This window comes from Hibiscus syriacus, unplaced genomic scaffold (assembly GCF_006381635.1).
Source record: "Hibiscus syriacus cultivar Baekdansim isolate YM2019G1 unplaced genomic scaffold, ASM638163v2 tig00110777_pilon, whole genome shotgun sequence".
Lineage (NCBI taxonomy): Eukaryota > Viridiplantae > Streptophyta > Magnoliopsida > Malvales > Malvaceae > Hibiscus > Hibiscus syriacus.
This window is the reverse complement of record NW_024062858.1, coordinates 67,809-85,851: the sequence shown is the minus strand read 5'-3', so window position 1 is coordinate 85,851 and position 18,043 is coordinate 67,809. Positions and strand designations below refer to the sequence as shown.

Below are 18,043 nucleotides of genomic sequence, written 5' to 3'. Positions count from 1 at the left end.
GAACCAATGCTTTAAATATTATATCGTCGAGTCAATGCTTGAAAGCAATGACTTATTTCATATAACATATAGAAGGAAATTGATTTATATAAAAGTAAAAAAGTTTACATAGATTACTATGAATAGATTGAACCGATGACTACTCATTATTCCATAGTTGAATCAATGTTCCAAACGAGAATAATATTATGGTAAACTTCGTTTGAAATTATGTGTAGAAAGCAACGTGAGACTTGAAGGACATGATCAACCATGGATTTCAAAACCTACCACTTTCCATTATGTAGAAATGAATGTGCTTTTTGCTCGACATCTTTTGTTTTATTAATTCGACTTTTTAGTAGACATTATTAAATATGATTTTATCATATTTTAATCGGTAAGTTAATGTTTACTTTAGATGACCATCAATTTTTAATGGAAAAACGATGAGTTTGAAAAATATGAATAGTCATGTGATCATTTTGTAATTGTAATAGTCGGGGAACTCAACAAAACAACTTAATATAATCAATATAAACTATTTTGTATTTTAATATTGAAGCTAAAAATAAACTATTCTCTACAATCGGGGACCTTTGTTACTTTACCCGACGGAAAGATCGCTCCATCGGAGCTGGGGATCTTAATGAGATCTCTGGGTGGGAACCCCACACAATCCCAACTCAAGCTATAGTCTCCGAGAGAAGCTAACGGCAGCTTTCGACTTCCCTCGGTTCTTACAACTGATGGCAAAGCACATGAAAGCGGAGCCGTTTGATAGGCAACTACGCGATGCGTTCAAAGTGCTGGATAAGGAGTCACAGGTTTGTCTCCGTAGCGGATCTCGAGGCATATACTGACTAGCATTGGGAGAGCTGGAACCCTCCGGTTCGACGATGGAGCCGGGAAGGATGTCGGGTCGGATGGGAAGATCCGTTATGAGGATTTTGTTGCCAATGGTTGCTAAGTGAGAAAAGTTCTTTTGAGCTTTTGTTTTCTTATCTTGTGCGTTTCGATGGAATCAGTACAATTAATGCTAACTCTGTTTCTTAGCGAGTTTGATTGGCTTGCGTGCAGCTATGTAATCTTCTTATAAGTATTATAATTATATGTTTGATCTGATTTCACGAGCAAATTTGTGTTATGAACTCAGCTTTTGCTTGCATCTATCTATGGATTTTATAAGGAATAGAAAAACATATATGTATGGAACAATTCAGGCTAAACAGCAACGTAATTCAGGCTAAACAGCAAACGTACATATGATCATTGAGAGCAGAGGCCCGATAGCAATGCCTAAAGTGCTTTCATTGCTGACCCCATTATTTAGGAAATACTAGACCGGATTTATTGCCTAAAGTGGAAATACTCGATGCTGATATAGGTTTGAGAGGCATTGATGTTCCCTTACCTTGTTACAACTCATTAATTTGTACAAAAACTGAGAAAAAATCGTCTTAAGAAATGGACTTAGGCTTACTTATTTACTATAACTATGACAATATTATACCTGAGGATTACTTGGTGGTTTCGGGCATATCAATTACATACACGACTAGAGAGATGAGAGCAGTAAAAATGGACGACATTTTCCAACGAATGTTAAAAATGGGTATAACCAGATCTATGATTACCAGCATGGAGCCAAACGCACGCTTCCTACTCCACGATCAATCTCCAGATCATCCAAAGTTCATTTGGAGTCAGCTGATTCAATTTCTGCAGATTACCAAATACAGAGTTCGGTCAGCTGTTGGAAAATCCTGCAAAGTGTAACCAGATAATCACGGGCCTGCTCAAATCAATACCGTAATAACCGAAGAGGGTCATCGATACTTGTGAACCTAAAACAACTTCCCTGTTCAATTTTCCAGTGAGCTTGTGACACACTCTTAGGATGAATTTGGTTCACAATGTAAAATTACCAGTGGGAATAAAGATTACAGAATAGGATTACTGGGAATGTTGTATTTGTGTTTGGTTGGTTTAGCAAATGTAAGATTACCGTGTTTGGTTGAAGGAATAAAAGATTATTGGAATGTATTGATCAAATTGTCCTTATTATATATTTGTATATACAAATTGTAAAATATTTATATTTTCTTTAAAAAAAATTAAATTCATAATATTTATATAATTTTTTTTATAAAATTAAAAATATAAAAAAGGTTTAATGAAAGGGTAAAAAAAATTTAACCCCTGAACTTCTATAAAATTTTAATTATAGATTTTTTTGTAAATCTACAATAATTTAAGGATAAATTTATAATTTAACTTCGTAGAATTTTTATTATTCAATGCAGAAGAAGGATATTTTTGAAAAAAAAAAATAAAATTTAAGGGCTTTTAGTCCAAACGTCGGTGTTACAATACCTAAGGAAGGGACAATGACATTCCGATAATATACCCCAAAAATCTACTATTGGTAATAAAACATTACCGGGAATGAGATTCTCGGCCAACCAAACATGGGAATGTCCCACATTTCTTGAACCAAACACCCCCTTAACTGTACGTAAAAGGATAATTTTAGGAGAAGGTATTAGAAATGTCTATCATCATAAAGTTTCATGGCCTTGGATCAGGAGATCATAAATTTTTCATACCTCGGATCTTGTAGCTCCACCAACTATAAACACAAAAATGCGTTTGCCCATCTTTTTGAAATCACTAGATGTGTGTCTTAGTACCGAGTCACTGAGATGACAAAGGAAAACAAACATTAAAATGAAATTCACAGAGAAAGAGCATTAAGGATAAGAAAGCACAGGGGTTCTGACAGCGGCATTGTCGAATGAGACGGCAATGCATCTTGCTTATAGGAGTACTGGGGGGGAAAGGAGAATGGCTAATAAGGTAATTGCTAGGTATGCATAATCAGGACCTTGACTACCCATCTTCTGAACCGCGAGGCCTACCCCATGTCGGTGTCCTCCTTGATCTCATGGAATGAGCAACCGGGGCATCATGTATGATGGATACAGCTGGAGATGTGCTATGGCAACTTGGACTAGGATCATTCATGCAAGGATAATCATCTTTGGATAGTTCTCCTAAGCTAAGTTTTTCGACAAGCTCCTGAAAATGGAAAGTATTCATTTGAAGTAATACATTTTGCCATGAACTCCTAATATAAGATGCAAAGTTGCAACACTTCTTTTACTCATTAGAAGAAGTTTTTGAAAGATGTATGAGCCTGTTATGCAACAAGAAAATTGCAATAATAATCTCTCATTAAAGTTCAGTTATTATCAATGAATTACGGCTAAAAGCTTTGGAAACAAACTAATCATAATAAACTTGTTTGGGAAAAAATTGGAATTAGAACATAAATAGAATTGAGTTGAGATATATTAGTTGATTTATGTAATATTTTGGAGGTAACTAAATACATTGGAAAATCATACCACAGAGAGAAGTTTAGATCTTTCTCATAAACAAAAGCATACATAGAAAATTATAGATTTACAACCGATGCCTCCAAAACATTAACTTCGGCAAAAATAACAAAACATATCATTTTATGAAGGAAAAAAACAATTTATAACATTTAAGTTATTCTAAAGTGGAAAACAAAAAATAGAAGTTACTTGAAAGTGCAAAGACAGTGCAGCTAGTCACATATAATAAGAAAAGGAACCCAAAGAATGAACCAAAGTCTAAACACACCTCTATTATAGGGTAAAAGCGTGATAATTGCCATGTTTCTTGCTCACTATTGCGGTCTTTCCTAGCTGCACGCTTCTGGCAATTCATAAGCAAATGAGCAAGCAAAGAAGGATAAGAACAAATATTAACAAGAAAATAGATATTTCTATTTATTATTTAGAGATTTATTATCATCTAAATATTATTTATATAAGTATTTTTTATTAATAATATATTAAACAATAATTTTAATTATATACATTGTTAATGAAATAGATATTAATAAATTATAAAATTTATTTTTAAATAAATTTAATTTAACATCAAATATATTCCATTATATAATTTAAACATCCCAAAAAAATATAAATTTTCCTTAAATTTAAGAATGGGTACATGGCCTAAATCCGACGAGTCTTGATTTGACTCGATTCTACTAAGTTAGAATGTTTTCTAAAATTTAAATTCAGGTCAATCAAGTTTGATTCGAGTTTAGGGTGAAAAATATATTTTATCTTATATTTAAGAATAATTGCAATATATATTTCACTATATTATTTTTTTAAAATAGATTTTTATTTTGTTAAATAAAATTAGCCCGATGCCGTCTACAACGACTTACATACCGCAACCATATGTGATGCCGCCACCGCCATTCCCTTACCTGATGCCGTCGTCGCCACCGTTACAGAGTTTTATGACCCCTCCTGGAGGATATTATGGGTCTATGTTTGCATATCCGACTTGGGGTCCATATGCCCACATTTTGGCGGGTCTAACTTCATCACCCATGGCCGCAGCACAGACACCTCCTGTACAGTTTTACACTCAGCGATGTCTGGGTTTTATGAGTTTTTCTAGTTTTCGCAGGTCGGTGGGATAGTCAGTCATACACCTCCAGGGTCCTTATTCTATGGAGGTGCTTCATCGTCATCAGCTCTTCATCAACCTAATGTAGTTGCTCACGACGATGACAACGACGACGATGATGATGACAGCGAGGAGTCACAACTAGTGATACGAAGAAATCCTCCTCGAAACCGACAGCCACCGTCATGCGGAACACATTCGCGTTGCAGACATCGATAGATTTGTTTTTTTTTATTATTTGTATTTAGTTGTTTATTGGACTTTTTTTTATTGTAATGTTTTTATTATTTATCATTTAATACTTACTTTATTTCATTAATTTGGTTGGATTTATTTTTAATTTATTTTGTTAAATTTGTTGGACTTTTTGTTAATGTATTTTGGTTAATTTTGTTTATTACCATTTAATATCATTTATTGTAATTTGTTTATCATTTGTCATTTAATACTTATTGTAAGTTTGTTGTATTTAAAATTATATTCAAATACCAAATTGTTATTAGTTTGATAAAATTTAATAATTGTGTTCGATAACTTTCTTCAGTTTTTCACTTATTATCTTTTTTATTATAATCACATATAACGCCAACGTCCAATCTCATATTCTTGTATCGTTTTTTAATCTTCATCAGCGGTTATCGAATGACATTAACTTGAAGTAAATGCAAATTAAAGTACAAGAATTCTTATTTGATAAACAACTACATCAGTTCATCATCAATTGTTACTTGATGACAGCAGAAGTGGACATGTTTTTCTAGTGTGTCCTGGGTTTCTACAATGCCCACATCTTCTGTCTTGTCTAGATCTTTCTCAAATATCTATATCACAATGAATTCGATTGGATTTTGGATGACCACGCTCCCTCAATAAAGTTGGATTTGGTACAATCAGAAGCCAATCCTGAACCTCATCAGGGTCTTTGTCATTACCTATGGGGGGAACTCAAATTCATATACCTTAAAAACTTCAAATAGTAGGTATATGGGATCCACAAAGCAGATATAGTCTTGACGTGTATGCGAGCAAGCTGCTATCACATGAGAGCATGGATACTTTAGAGCTTGAAAAACCCACAGTCACACGTTCTGTCCCGTAGATTTACTCTTAACGACACAGCTTCAATCCCTTAAAGAGGTCGCGGCAACTCTGTGACACGAAACATTTCATGTCTTCTAGAGAAGCTTGTTACAGATATTCCATTTGATGCATCAATTTTTTTTGTAGAACTGCAACTAATCTAGGGTGATAGACATGACCGCCTTGCATCCAAGTTTGAGCTTGTCCCCTGAGCTTCGCAAAAAGCGCCCCCAAACAAAAATATGTAGTTTTTACCAAAGCCGCTACAGGTAAGTGACGTGCACCCTTTAAGGTTGAATTGATTGCCTCAGCTAAGTTGGTTGTCATGTGTCTATATTGATATCCACCATCATATGCGTTCATCCACATTTCTTTATCGATGAGGCTGATGTAATCATATCCTTCCTCATTTTTCACCCGCAAATCTTGAAGCATTGATTCAAACGTTTGAGGAAGTAGTTCGTAACCTGATAAAAAATGTATAACTTACTAACTTGCTTTCTTTGCAAAATTAAAATGATCGAAAGAAAACAAACTACATCAGTTTCACTTACCCATGCGCACAATTAATTGACACTCATCATTCTTCTTCTACCTTCCATGGTAGTTCGCAGCAATGTGTCGAAGACAATACCTATGTTGGACAAAGGGTGGTTGCCACATTGGACCCAAAGACTCCATTGCTGCTTTGATCCCAGCTCCGCGATCTAAAATGACACAGATTTTTTCCCTCGTGATAACATATGCACGTAAGTTTCGGAGGAAAAAAGCCCAAGAATCTGTATCTTCTCCTTCAACAAGAGAAAAAGCAACAGGAAGAATGTTGCGATTGCCATCTTGGATAACTGCCAATAATAAACTTGATTGTATTTTCCATACAAGAAAGTCTCGTCGATCTGGACCAGAAGCTTACAATATTTGACAACATTAACGCATTGTGGGTAAGTCTAAAAAACCCGTAGAATTGGCATCGATCGCGAAGAACTCGATCATTATGGTATGAATAGGAGGTTTCGGAGTCCACAATTATCCCAGGATTCAACCTCCGCACCAGCCTGAAAGTTCTTTGTAAGATGCATCTCATTCGCCATGAAGTTTGACAATGACATTTTGTTTTGCCAACCAAACTTTTTTATAGAGACAGTGTACCCATACTACAATTGTATAGCTGAAATCAACATAGCAATAGCTATATGAGAGCTTGCTTTTACCATGGGCATGATGGCTTGGCCCCTCCAGCACAACATGTGTGAGGACCGTTGTATAATGTTAGTTCCCATCTGTTGTTTTTCCTATTCCTCTTTGATACGCGAACCATCCAATTGCATCCGTTTTCGCGTCGGGCACAGTAGCATACATATTTTTCTGTCGTAGATCGGTCGACTCTCGATTGAACATAATTACATATATTTTAATTTTTTATAGCCACCATCGCTTTTCTTTGCTTGAAAACTCCATGCCTAAAGATAACTCACCATTATTTATTGATGAGTAATATCCATAGTTATCGAGATGAGGTATATCCGCAAATTCTGGCACATACATTGCACTATAATCAGCTTCATAAATGTGTGCTGGAGGGTCACCTTGTGCCACATTTGAGGGAACTTCATCTACATCATCATCGGAGTTAAATTGCGGTGATTCTGGGTGAATGAATAGCCCAGTCTCAGCACCATCCGTACCATGCTCACGAAGCGGTTCTTCTGGTGGAGATGATGGTTCCTCCATGCTCTCCACATTTACTTCGAAGAACCTACTACTTGCACGTCTTCCCCTTGAACTAGAAGGCATATCAACATTGAGATCGAAAAAGCTCGCAGTTAAATGTCTCCCCCTGGAGCTTGAAGCCATCGTGTCAAATGGAAACTGCACAGATTGTTGCGTCGATGACATCTCCATATTAAGGTCAAAGAAATTTGTGGATAAATGCCTTCCCCTTGAACTGGACGCGATGTTGCCATATGGATTATTCGTGGACCCATCTCGTTACATATCGTAAGGAGTTGCGGATGAATGTCTCCCTATTGAAGTTGATGTGACGACACCATGATGCGGATTTCCCATTATGGCATTAAAATCATTACACATTACTGTAGTCGGGCTGTCAACTTGTTCAGCTAGCCCATAGTGGGAGCTTAATGACTGACCCCGAACAGTACGCACTTGAACAAACTTTGCATACATCTCAATATCGGCGTCTGAATAATTACTTTGAGAATCAACCATCATTTCAACATCATCATTGTTCGATACTTCGAACGCTGAATAAGTTAATGACAACAATGATGTTGGAAATCTGTACTGCAACGATGACATTCTTCTACTACTTCCAACATGAACCTTCCTCGAAATCTTCGTTATCAGCTCCTCAAGAGTTATGTTTCTCTTGAATGATATTTTAACATGCTCATTTGATACGAAAACAACGCCAGTTTCATCTTCTCGAATTTCTCCATCATAATAAACAATAGCTGAAAGTCGCGCCATTCTTAGAGTTTAAAAGTGCGTCATTCTTAGAGTTTAAAAGTGCGACAATATTATATCTGCAAAAAAAAACTGAAACAAACATGCTTAAATAATAATATATGAACGAAAATATAACACAATAAAATTTTTACACATAAACGTAAATAATTTAAATAATATAATTTTATATTATTACCTGTATCGCAAAAATATTTCGACGTATGCTCCCACTTTAGACAATTAGTTGAAAACAATTAGTATAATATTTTTTCAAATAATTATAATAAACAATAAGTATATAAAAAATTATAACAAAATTACCTTATAACGAAAGATCGAACGAACTTATGAATCAAATATAAGAGGATTGTCGGGTGTTATTTACTGGTTGAAAGGATTGTTGTATTAATTTCTCAGTTGAGAGGGAATTGTGAGAGAGTTTACAGGGAGATGGATATTTATACCCGAGAGATGATGCTTTAAAGCCGAGAAGTTCGGGTAAATTATACAAGGCGTGGTCCCTGCACCACGCCTTGCATTATGCATGTCTCATAATTGAGCATGTGATAATTGAAATGTGCTATAGCCCTACGTGGCGTAAGGCGCACCCCAGCGACCGCGCTTTAGACACATGTGTCCATGTCAGCATAAGGCGCGCTGCAGGGGGCGTACCTTACCCCACGTGGTGCCAGATCACCGTAAAGAGCGCTGTAGGGGCGCCTTACTGCAAAGGGTGTTAGATCAGAAAAAATAGTATGAATGGTGCCTGACAGGTAATATATAGGGTATAGGTGATATATCAGGAAAAATGTCCTTAAAAACAGTCTTTCCTTGACGATATTTTAAGTATTTTAGGATTCAAAGTAATAAGCCAAGCAAATAATAACATTCCTCATCATCTTTTCCTAGTATCATCAGAGACAGAGAGAATCCCGTGTGCATTTATCACCCGACGTTGCTTCATCATTTTATCATCGAAGCAAAAGATCCAAGGGAGAAATGAGAGGAAAAAAAGGAAGGCATAGGAAGAGGCACGATAGATCTCTTCATATGGTTGTTTTCTTTTTTCATCCTCGTTGCCCTCATCGTTATCCTCGTATTCAAGGTCAATCCCCTCTTCTGATCTTTCTTATTTTCTGGGTATTGCTATTGGTTTGGTGGGTAATGAGTTTTTAGTTGATTCTTCATTTTATTTTCGGGTGAATCACTTATTAAATGCTAATAAATGTCTTTGTGTTGAGAGAAAAGATAATGAATAGTAGCTTTGGTGTACATTTATCTGGGGATGTTGAATTTTGTTGTAAAAATGGTGTGTTGTTTATTACTGCTTTTGTAATTATCTAAGAATTTGGGGTTGAAGTTTTGATTCTGGGTATTATACTTGTTGATGTGCTTTGTCGTTGCCCGTTGGTGGTTCAACCCTTCTATTTGGACGGAGAGCCACAGGCGGTGCTAGAAAATCGTTAGCCTGTAATTATCTGTGAAAGGAAGAGAAATGTCATGTGGGGGAGAAGATGAATAATGTTGAGCCCCATCAAGTTTGTCTGATGGGCTTTTATGCTGGCCTTTTGATGGTTGGTGTCAGGTCTAAGATCATCATTCCTGTTAATAGGCTGACAGACTCTACACATGTCAACTATCATATTTGACTCTTTCAAAGGTCATGTCAAATACTGAGAAGCATGGATTTTAGAGTGGTTCCAAAGATGGTTGTTTCGGGGGGTGGGGGCTTCTGGAGTCTCTGCTCTGCTTAGAGGGTGTAGTCCTCCGAGGTCTTTGTTGGCGGAGATTTGGTAGCTTTCGGAGGGTTTTCTCTGGAGGGTTAACAATATCACGTCCCTTTGATTCGGGTAACTAGGTTATTGAGATTTTGTTTTGGATTTGAAATATAAATAAAACTCAAGAAATTAGAAAACTAAAATCTATGTGTTTTAGCTCATTAGTGATAAGTTCTTGTTATATTGAGAACTGGAAATGGAAATTTAACAGCTTGATGATTTTGCCGCAGCTCATATGCTTGGTTGATTTAGAGTCAGATTACATCAATCCCTATGACTCTTCATCGCAGATAAACAAATCGGTCTTGCCAGAATTTATCCTCCAAGGGTTTCTATGTTTATTCTATCTCCTAACGGGGCTTGGGTTATGTCACTGTTATGTGCTCCATATTTATGCTACAATGCGAGACTGTAAGTTTTTTTCTCCCTTTTCTTATTCCAAATTTTATCATCAGTGTAGTTCTTTTCGAGGAAAAGTAGCTTTGGTTCAGTGTTATATTCAAATTTCTTCACTGCAACTTCCTTTATATGTTGAGCTTGCGAGCTATGTCAATTGTCAAGTAGGATTTAAGCCCCTGTCTGGTTTATCAATTTTATCTAGTTCCGACTTTGAGAGCTTGTTTTATAATATGAATGATGAGTTTTGCGCCTTGTGGCTCTTAAGAATAACTTCTAATCTGTCCAAAGACATTCATCAATGGATATTTAAATAACTTAATATATGTAGCATTGAAACTTTATGAAAATTGAAATCTTTTATATGCCTATATGTTGCATGAAACTCATTGCAGTTAATACACACATTCATCAATTGGAGCTTGTTTGTTGAAATCGTGTGTGCTTTGTGTTGTTTCCCTAACTTTCTCTTATCATCAGTTACACTCGAAAACAACACCTGGTCGATGTTACAGATATATTTAACTTTCTTCATGAGGAGAAGAAGCAACACATTTTTAAACTCGCCTATGTCGTTGTCCTCATCTTCTTTGCCTTATTCTGGTATTTTTACTCTTTTCCCTACAGTATATGAGATGCTGCCTGTAAACTATAGTTGCTTTTTATATTTAGTAGCCTACTAACATGGGAACTCCCATATGTGTTTGTTAGGATAATCTACAATGCATTAGAAGATGTAGATGATTAACGGAAGATGCCAGCTTCTTTTTTTATCTTCAAACTGTTTGTTGATCTAAATTGTTTGCATTGACATTTGGTTGTTTATAATTTTTTAAATTTGGTTTTGTTGTAACTGATATACAACATTAATTCACGGTTGTACGGTTGTGAGCACGAATCAAGTGACTTCAGTGGTTAAGGAATTTTTTATTATTCATTGAAATCTAGAGTTTCAGCATTATGTATGTCAGGAGTATGAGTGTTCAATGTAACTGATTGAGAATTTTTGAACAAATATTATCTTGTGCTCACCCGATATTAATAAAAAAAATGGGTAAATTATAGGACTGACCACTTTCATTTAATATTTGTACACTTTTGCTCACTAAATTCAAAAAACATGAGTTTTATTCACTTACGTTATTGTTTTATTAAAATTTGATCACTGAAACATTAGTTTCCGTTAGTTTGATTATATGAAACCTTAGTACAAATGTTTAATTTTTATTTTAACCCCTGAGCTTTAAATAAAATACTAATCATAGTTTTTTTATAAAACCAAAATAGTTTAACCCTATAATCGGATGATCATTTTGTAATTTCTAATAGTAGGGGACTTAGCAAAGTAATATTCTATAGTCAATGATCATTTGTGTACTTACCCAAAAATATATGTATCAAATTATAAAAGTATCCTATAATCCTTTGACGGTCGATGTGGAGAGCTTTTCAGCAATGCCCTATACTCCATGAAACTTTAGTTTATTCATATCATGGCCTTTCACAATGGATCCTAACTCATCAGCATAAAATTGAAAACCAGCAGCTTTGACTGCTTCTGAGGAACAACATAATCACTAGGCTGTACACCTGCAAAACAAAGATTCAATTATATATGTTCATAGGGTTAACAAAGTTGAATTTGCAGTAAATATCTCACCAAAGATAAACTGAAAGGCAACTTTTAAAATCAGTACAACAAATCTCAAAATTTCCTGTAATTTGCCATGATAATAAAAATAATAATATATACAATACTTTATTTGAATAGCGAAACCAATAAATAAAACTAAGAAGAAGAAGTAGGTATGTTGATTTTTTAATTTTGGTTAATGACTAAGGGACTAGAGAACTGACTGATAACATAAGGAATTAAAATCATTCTTTTTTTGAACTGGTGACCAAAATTGGTTAAGTAAAAAAATAAGGGACCATCCGTATAGTTTATCCATCTTTATATATTACTTTCCGAATAAAGCTCAATGGTAGTGTTGAAGCCCCACAAAAACAATGTCAATCTCGCTCAAAGCAGATATTCATCATCCCTCTCTTAGGTTCTCATTCTTCTATGTATTATACGTATACGGTGTATTTTTATACATATATAACATATGTATTTTGTATTTTCTTCTCTCCAGTTGTGGGACTAAGCTTTACTCTGGGTTGAAGCTTCAGTCTCCCTGTATGCTCGTTTCGTCAACTCTCTAGTCTAATTAATCGCATTTTATATACCCTCTAAATTTTGAACTTTTTCCCCTAATTTTTCATCTTTCAAAGGTTTGTTTGCAACTGGGAAACCGAATTTGAGTGCAGACTTTTATAGCAGAGTTAATAAAAGTCTCCAATACGGGTAATTGTTTGTTTATACTCTTACTCTGTAATTTGGGTTATTATTATCTGTTACTATTAGCAACTTTACAGTTAATAAGTTTGAATTGTGGATTTTACAGTGTGCTTGTTGCAAGTACAAGCTGGATGTAACTTCTTTGAATTTTATTTCTTGTTTTCAAGGGAAAAAAAGGTGGGGGGCATCTTTTGATTGTTATATTTGATAATTCTTGGTTCAAAGCTTGCTCCTTTGAGCAGTTTAGCATGTTTGATGAGTATTGTGTATCTGCTACACCTGCCTGATTGTGTTCATGCCACGAGTGTTGTTGTATCTTATTTATTTCTTTCTCATGAAAAAAAAAAGGAGGTTTGACCTGTATAGTCTCAACTCTCAATATATAATACATGAAACCCCTAAGTTCAAGTTTCCAGTTATTTCTTTTTGAACCTCTTGATGATTATGAATTTGTATCTGCAGAACTCGAAATTGCAAACCATCAAGGTCACGAGTTGGAATGATACCTATAGGAACTCCAAAAGTTCCCTATAGTGTTCCTGGTGAAGGAACTTGGCAATGGGTTGATTTATGGAATGCACTGGTGAGTAATCATTACTAATTTTACATTATAAGAATGGAGATCCTAGTTAAAAACCAGACTTCAACATGCATAACTGCTTTGGGTCGTGTTATGTTGGAGATGATTCCAATATTTCACTCTCTCTACTCTTGCAAACTTTATTTTACTGCCATGCAGTTATGTTGATCATTTTCTGTTTTCAGAAGTGATTTGACAATCTGGTTATCAATATATTCTTGATGCCTGTACTAGATTTTGAATATTGCATAAATATTTTGTTTTCTTTTTTAAGCCTGATTTAAATTCTATTATGCACCTTCTAGAGGCTAATGACTTACATTGGATGCAGTACCGAGAGCGTGTTATCTTCATCGGACAACATATAGAAGAGGAATTTAGCAACCAAATATTGGCAACAATGTTATACCTTGATAGTATTGATGATAATAAAAGGCTTTACTTTTACATCAATGGTCCTGGTGGAGATGTAAGGTTTTTTGTTTAAAGCTTTTGCTGATGTGTATTTCTATTTCTAGTTTGTTATCCCTGGTCACTATCTGATTTGGAACTGTTATCTGTTTACATCTTACTCCTAGCTTGGCGATCTATGATACCATGCAAAGCTTGAAAAGCCCTGTAGGCACCCATTGTGCAGGCTATGCCTACAATCTAGCAGGCTTCCTTCTTGAGGCTGGGGAAAAGGTAATGTTTTCCTTCTTTTCTATCTAAATCTGTGAACTTTGTGGTGTTATTATTGCAAGAGAATGCTATAAATTTTTGTGGAATAATGCATGAAGTAGTCCCTCAAAATTTAAGAGTTTTACCAAGTTTATATATTATGCTGACTATGTAGCAATCCCTAGAATTTTCATTTATGCCAGCCCGTCCTCCAGTCTACTACTAGATTGTGAAAATTTTGAAAACATTCTCTTCTTGCTTTCTGTAATATGAAGGGTAATCGTTTTGCGATGCCTCTTTCAAGAATTGCTCTTCAGTCTCCAGCTGGTGCAGCTCGTGGTCAGGTATGACTGCATGCTATCATGCGGTGAATACTGTTTCAGTTTTCAATGTTATGATTCTGGTGATATTGAAATTGTTAAATCCTGACAGGCTGATGATATCCAAAATGAAGCAAATGAGCTTCTTAGAATCAGAGATTGCCTTTTCAATGAGCTTGCTAAGAACACAGGCCAGTCTGTTGAGACGGTATGTTAACAGCTCAAGCTCAAAAGTGAATTACTATAAATGTCTTTCTGTTTGTTTCATGTGAGTGTCGCCAGCTTCCCCTCTTGCGCTTTAGCTCTAAACAGCTAATCAGTACTGGATAACTGGAAACACATGAAGTCTTCATTTCAATTTGTTTTCTCTTACTGCAAAAAGTTATTTTATTTTTTTTATTTTCGGTTTAATGATGAATTTCACCCCTCTATAGAAACTGCAAAGTTAGTCCCTCTAATTTGCAAGAATTAAGAAGTTAGTCCAGTTGTTGGTAAGCAGTGAACTGTTTTATTTTGCTAATTTATTGCATATAAATTTCTGAACTGCTAATTTTCAGGTCAAGGGTCTAATGTTAAGGTTTGGCCTGGTTACCCATTTGGACTAATTTCTCAGATTTTGTAGAATGATGAAATTCATAATTAGACCACCTTTTTCCTTTATTGTTGATATGTTTATTGTTTTATTTATCGAATCATGGTAACAACGAATGTGCACATGCAGATTAACAAGGACTTAAGTAGGATGAAACGCTTCAATGCTCAAGAGGCTCTTGAATATGGACTCATCGACCGTATAGTCAGACCTCCTCGCATCAAAGCAGATGCGGCTCTCAAGGATGCGGAACAAGCCTTGGTTAGTGTTCTTTATTATTTCCCCATGACATGGGCTGATAACCGTAATAATCTTTTGTATCTTATTAAGCTTATTCACACTTTTAGATTTAGTCATTTGATTTCTTATATATTTGAGCAAGCTGTTATGTCAAAAGCTACATAAACAAGCCATTAGCAATGAAATTGGGATGTTTGAAAATCAAAATCCACTATCGTTCTGAATAAAAGCCAACTCTCAGCAAATGTTACATTCGAAATATTCTACATGACATAACAGCTGCAGGCTATCTAATCAGCTGACCAAACTAAACTAGTGGTGAAAAATAATGGATGGGTAAATAAACTAGGTGAAAATGAGCATGATGGTACTTGTGAGAAGTCGATAAGCTTACATGGGAAACAACGAGTGAGAATTGATAGTCATCAATTGTGCTTTGATTGCCAGAGGTCAGTATTAGGAACTATCGGCATGTTTAGATTAACTTCCAGGCAAAGATACATTAGTGTCAGTAGGTTTATTCCTTGTATCTGAAGGCAACGGGGACCAACTATCACTGCAGAAGGATGTAGTGATGTTTGATTTCGGATCAGCACTAGAAACGGGAATAGCAGCCACAGGTGTGACAACCGAAAATGACTTGTGCTTCTGTTTCTTAGGCTTCTGCTCATGCTGGTTCCCTGCTAGAAAACTGCCCACTACAACCTGGTTCACAAACAACAAAAGTATGAAATTTAGAGGTTCATTCTTCTCTTAATCATTCACTTAAAAGAAAGTTGTGGGAAACAACAGAGGGAGATAGAACATAAACAGACACCGGCAAAACAGATATCAAACCTGCACAGGGCTGGTAGCTACTAGGAGACCAGCAACTCCACCACCTACGACACGGTCATCCGGACTTAAAAATGAAACACTCATCCCACCAGATCTGCTTTTTGTCCCACCAGTGTCATTGGGCATGAATGAACCAGACAAGGACAGTATCTCAAATCGACCCTGCAAGAAATTTGAGATGAGATTGAGATGTTTGCTGATGAAACAATGTAAACTGCAGACATAGGCCGACTAAGGAAGTAGATAGACGAGGTTAACGACGAGCATAAATCAACATTGAACAAAGCAACAAATGGTTTCTACGTCTCTGATTTTGCTTGCTTTTTGCTATAAAAAATATAAGGATCAAGCAATTCATTTTCAAGCTGTATATCGACAGGGAGCAGTAGCAGATGAAGTTATTTTTCATTCTTGTAAATTCTACATTTCTAGGTAAGCAGTAAAAATCAAACACCAATTTGCAGAGATATAAAGAGACTTAGTATCCATGCTAAGAACCTAATTACCTCATATGTCAGTGTACCCCCGGAGGAATCAGGTTGACGAAGAGTAACACTTGAGATCACCCCATTTGCAGACAGAATGCATATAGCTCGAGATCCTTGTTGAGAAAATGATATAATCTTCATCGTCACATCCTATAACAAAAAAAAAAGTAAAGTATTTAAATGGTCTCTGATTATAGGATACTAGGATATTATTTGTTGTGTTTCCCAACTATTAAAAGTTACAAAATAATCCTTCGACTATAGATAATTGTTTTATTAAGTCTCGACTTTAAAATTTACAAAATGATCATCCAACTATTCTTTATGTTCCAAATTTGTCATTGTCTATAAAAAATTAACGATAGTCTAAGCTGAATGTTAAATTACTAACTAAGATATGATAAAATATGATTTTATAATTTCAAACGACTATTATATCTTAGTTAGAATGTTATCATTTAGCTCATACGGCCATTAATTTTTTAAAGAAAAATGATGAGTTTCAAACATAATGAATAATCGAATGATCATTTTATAACTTTTAATAGTCGAAAGACTCAATAAAATAACTCTCTATAATTGATGGATTTAACAAAATAATATTTTATAATCGGAGATTATTTGTATATTTAAAAAAAATGAATTACCAATGTACTAGATAACAAGTTTTTCTTTAATATTGGAAGACAACTCTCAATCCATATTTTTTTCAGCAATGAAAAGAAAAAAAATGGAATTTTCCAAGTTATCCCAAATAGAAATTCCTGCAACCCTCACGAAGATTATAAGTTAACTTCAGCATACCTCACCAGCGTTAACAGTGATGACATGTGGTGTAAAATAAGCCCCAACAGTTTCAAAAAAAAAACCCTTCACCTACAAGAAAACACGACACACAAAAGTGAAACAACCATCACCTTAAACACAGAATCCATGTTCTAGACATGGAAACAAACCACCACCAAAGCAACTGCAACTCAAAAAGGGTATCCGCCGAATGGTTAATTGTTTCTTACCCAAATTCTCCACCTCGTACTTGGGCTTCGAAAACGACGTCGGAAAATTCGCTTTCCCTCTCTTCTCGGCTGAAAAATCGATCACCGGAGTTGGCGCAGCTGAAGATATAGGCTTTGGGGAGAGCGCCATAGTGATTGAACCATCCGGTCCATATTTCCTAGGTCTTCCCCTCTTCTTCTTCAGCTGCATCCCCGCCACAGCAACCTGCTGGGGGACTGGTTGCGACGCCGGTTGTGGAGGAATCTGAGGCGGAGCTGATCCAGGATTTTGGGTCGAGTTTGGAGCTATGTGGTAGTCTGATGGAGCGTCGGACCCTACCACCGTCGACCCAGTAGTAGTATCTGTAGCTGTGGTATTAGATGCAGCTTCTCTTGACTCCATGGTTAAAGCTCAAATTTGCTGAGATTTTATCAGAAACGCATTAGGATTTTAAGCTCAACCAACTAAAAACAAGGTTAAATTTTTAAGAAACTAAAAACCCAAAACAAACGATGTTGAAAAACAGTCACTTTTAACTTCAGAATCAGGGAAAAAAGATTGAGTTTTTGGTACTAAGACAAGGTTTTGAAATTGATTTTGGAGCTAAAACGAGTTCTGTTTTTTCAGTTAAACACAACAGAGACCATGGAGGATGGAGGGTTATCATTTTTTATTTTTTATTTAAAATATTCCAGTAAACTATTTTTGTAGAATAGATGAGATTTCAGAAAGAAAAGAAAAAGGGAAATGATGAAATATAATA

The 18,043-nt window shown here is 35.5% G+C and overlaps 2 protein-coding genes and 2 pseudogenes across 2 annotated transcripts; 3 read left to right on the top strand and 1 right to left on the bottom strand.

Moving 5' to 3' along the window:
- The first annotated feature begins 289 nt into the window (after positions 1-289).
- On the top strand, positions 290-1,054 carry LOC120139969 (annotated as a pseudogene).
- Positions 1,055-8,808: 7,754 nt separating this feature from the next.
- LOC120139968 lies at positions 8,809-10,971 on the top strand (annotated as a pseudogene).
- A 1,262-nt stretch (positions 10,972-12,233) lies between these two features.
- Positions 12,234-15,124, top strand: LOC120139967 (ATP-dependent Clp protease proteolytic subunit-related protein 2, chloroplastic-like). Its single transcript, XM_039155059.1, has 9 exons — positions 12,234-12,277; positions 12,362-12,405; positions 12,501-12,573; positions 13,030-13,150; positions 13,479-13,614; positions 13,713-13,831; positions 14,083-14,151; positions 14,240-14,335; positions 14,849-15,124. Exons 1-9 carry the CDS (start codon positions 12,234-12,236, stop codon positions 15,122-15,124), a joined length of 978 nt encoding a protein of 325 aa, XP_039010990.1.
- Positions 15,125-15,175: 51 nt separating this feature from the next.
- LOC120139869 (AT-hook motif nuclear-localized protein 1-like) lies at positions 15,176-17,887 on the bottom strand. The gene is made up of 5 exons (XM_039154981.1): positions 17,255-17,887; positions 17,089-17,137; positions 16,303-16,434; positions 15,797-15,958; positions 15,176-15,664 (listed from the first exon to the last, which is right to left on the bottom strand). The coding sequence occupies exons 1-5, from the start codon at positions 17,680-17,682 to the stop codon at positions 15,440-15,442; spliced, it is 996 nt and encodes a 331-aa protein (XP_039010912.1). The 5' UTR covers positions 17,683-17,887; the 3' UTR covers positions 15,176-15,439.
- Positions 17,888-18,043: the final 156 nt, after the last annotated feature.

Coding starts and splice junctions, on each gene's coding strand:
- LOC120139967 (XM_039155059.1), top strand. CDS start 12,234: ATGTCAATCTCGCTCAAAGCAGATATTCATCATCCCTCTCTTAG. Junction 12,406..12,500: donor GTTGAAGCTTCAGTCTCCCT/GTATGCTCGTTT, acceptor CATCTTTCAAAG/GTTTGTTTGCAACTGGGAAA. Junction 12,574..13,029: donor AATAAAAGTCTCCAATACGG/GTAATTGTTTGT, acceptor TTGTATCTGCAG/AACTCGAAATTGCAAACCAT.
- LOC120139869 (XM_039154981.1), bottom strand. CDS start 17,682: ATGGAGTCAAGAGAAGCTGCATCTAATACCACAGCTACAGATACTACT. Junction 16,435..17,088: donor TCACTGTTAACGCTGGTGAG/GTATGCTGAAGT, acceptor TTTTTGTTATAG/GATGTGACGATGAAGATTAT. Junction 15,665..15,796: donor TAGCTACCAGCCCTGTGCAG/GTTTGATATCTG, acceptor TTTGTGAACCAG/GTTGTAGTGGGCAGTTTTCT.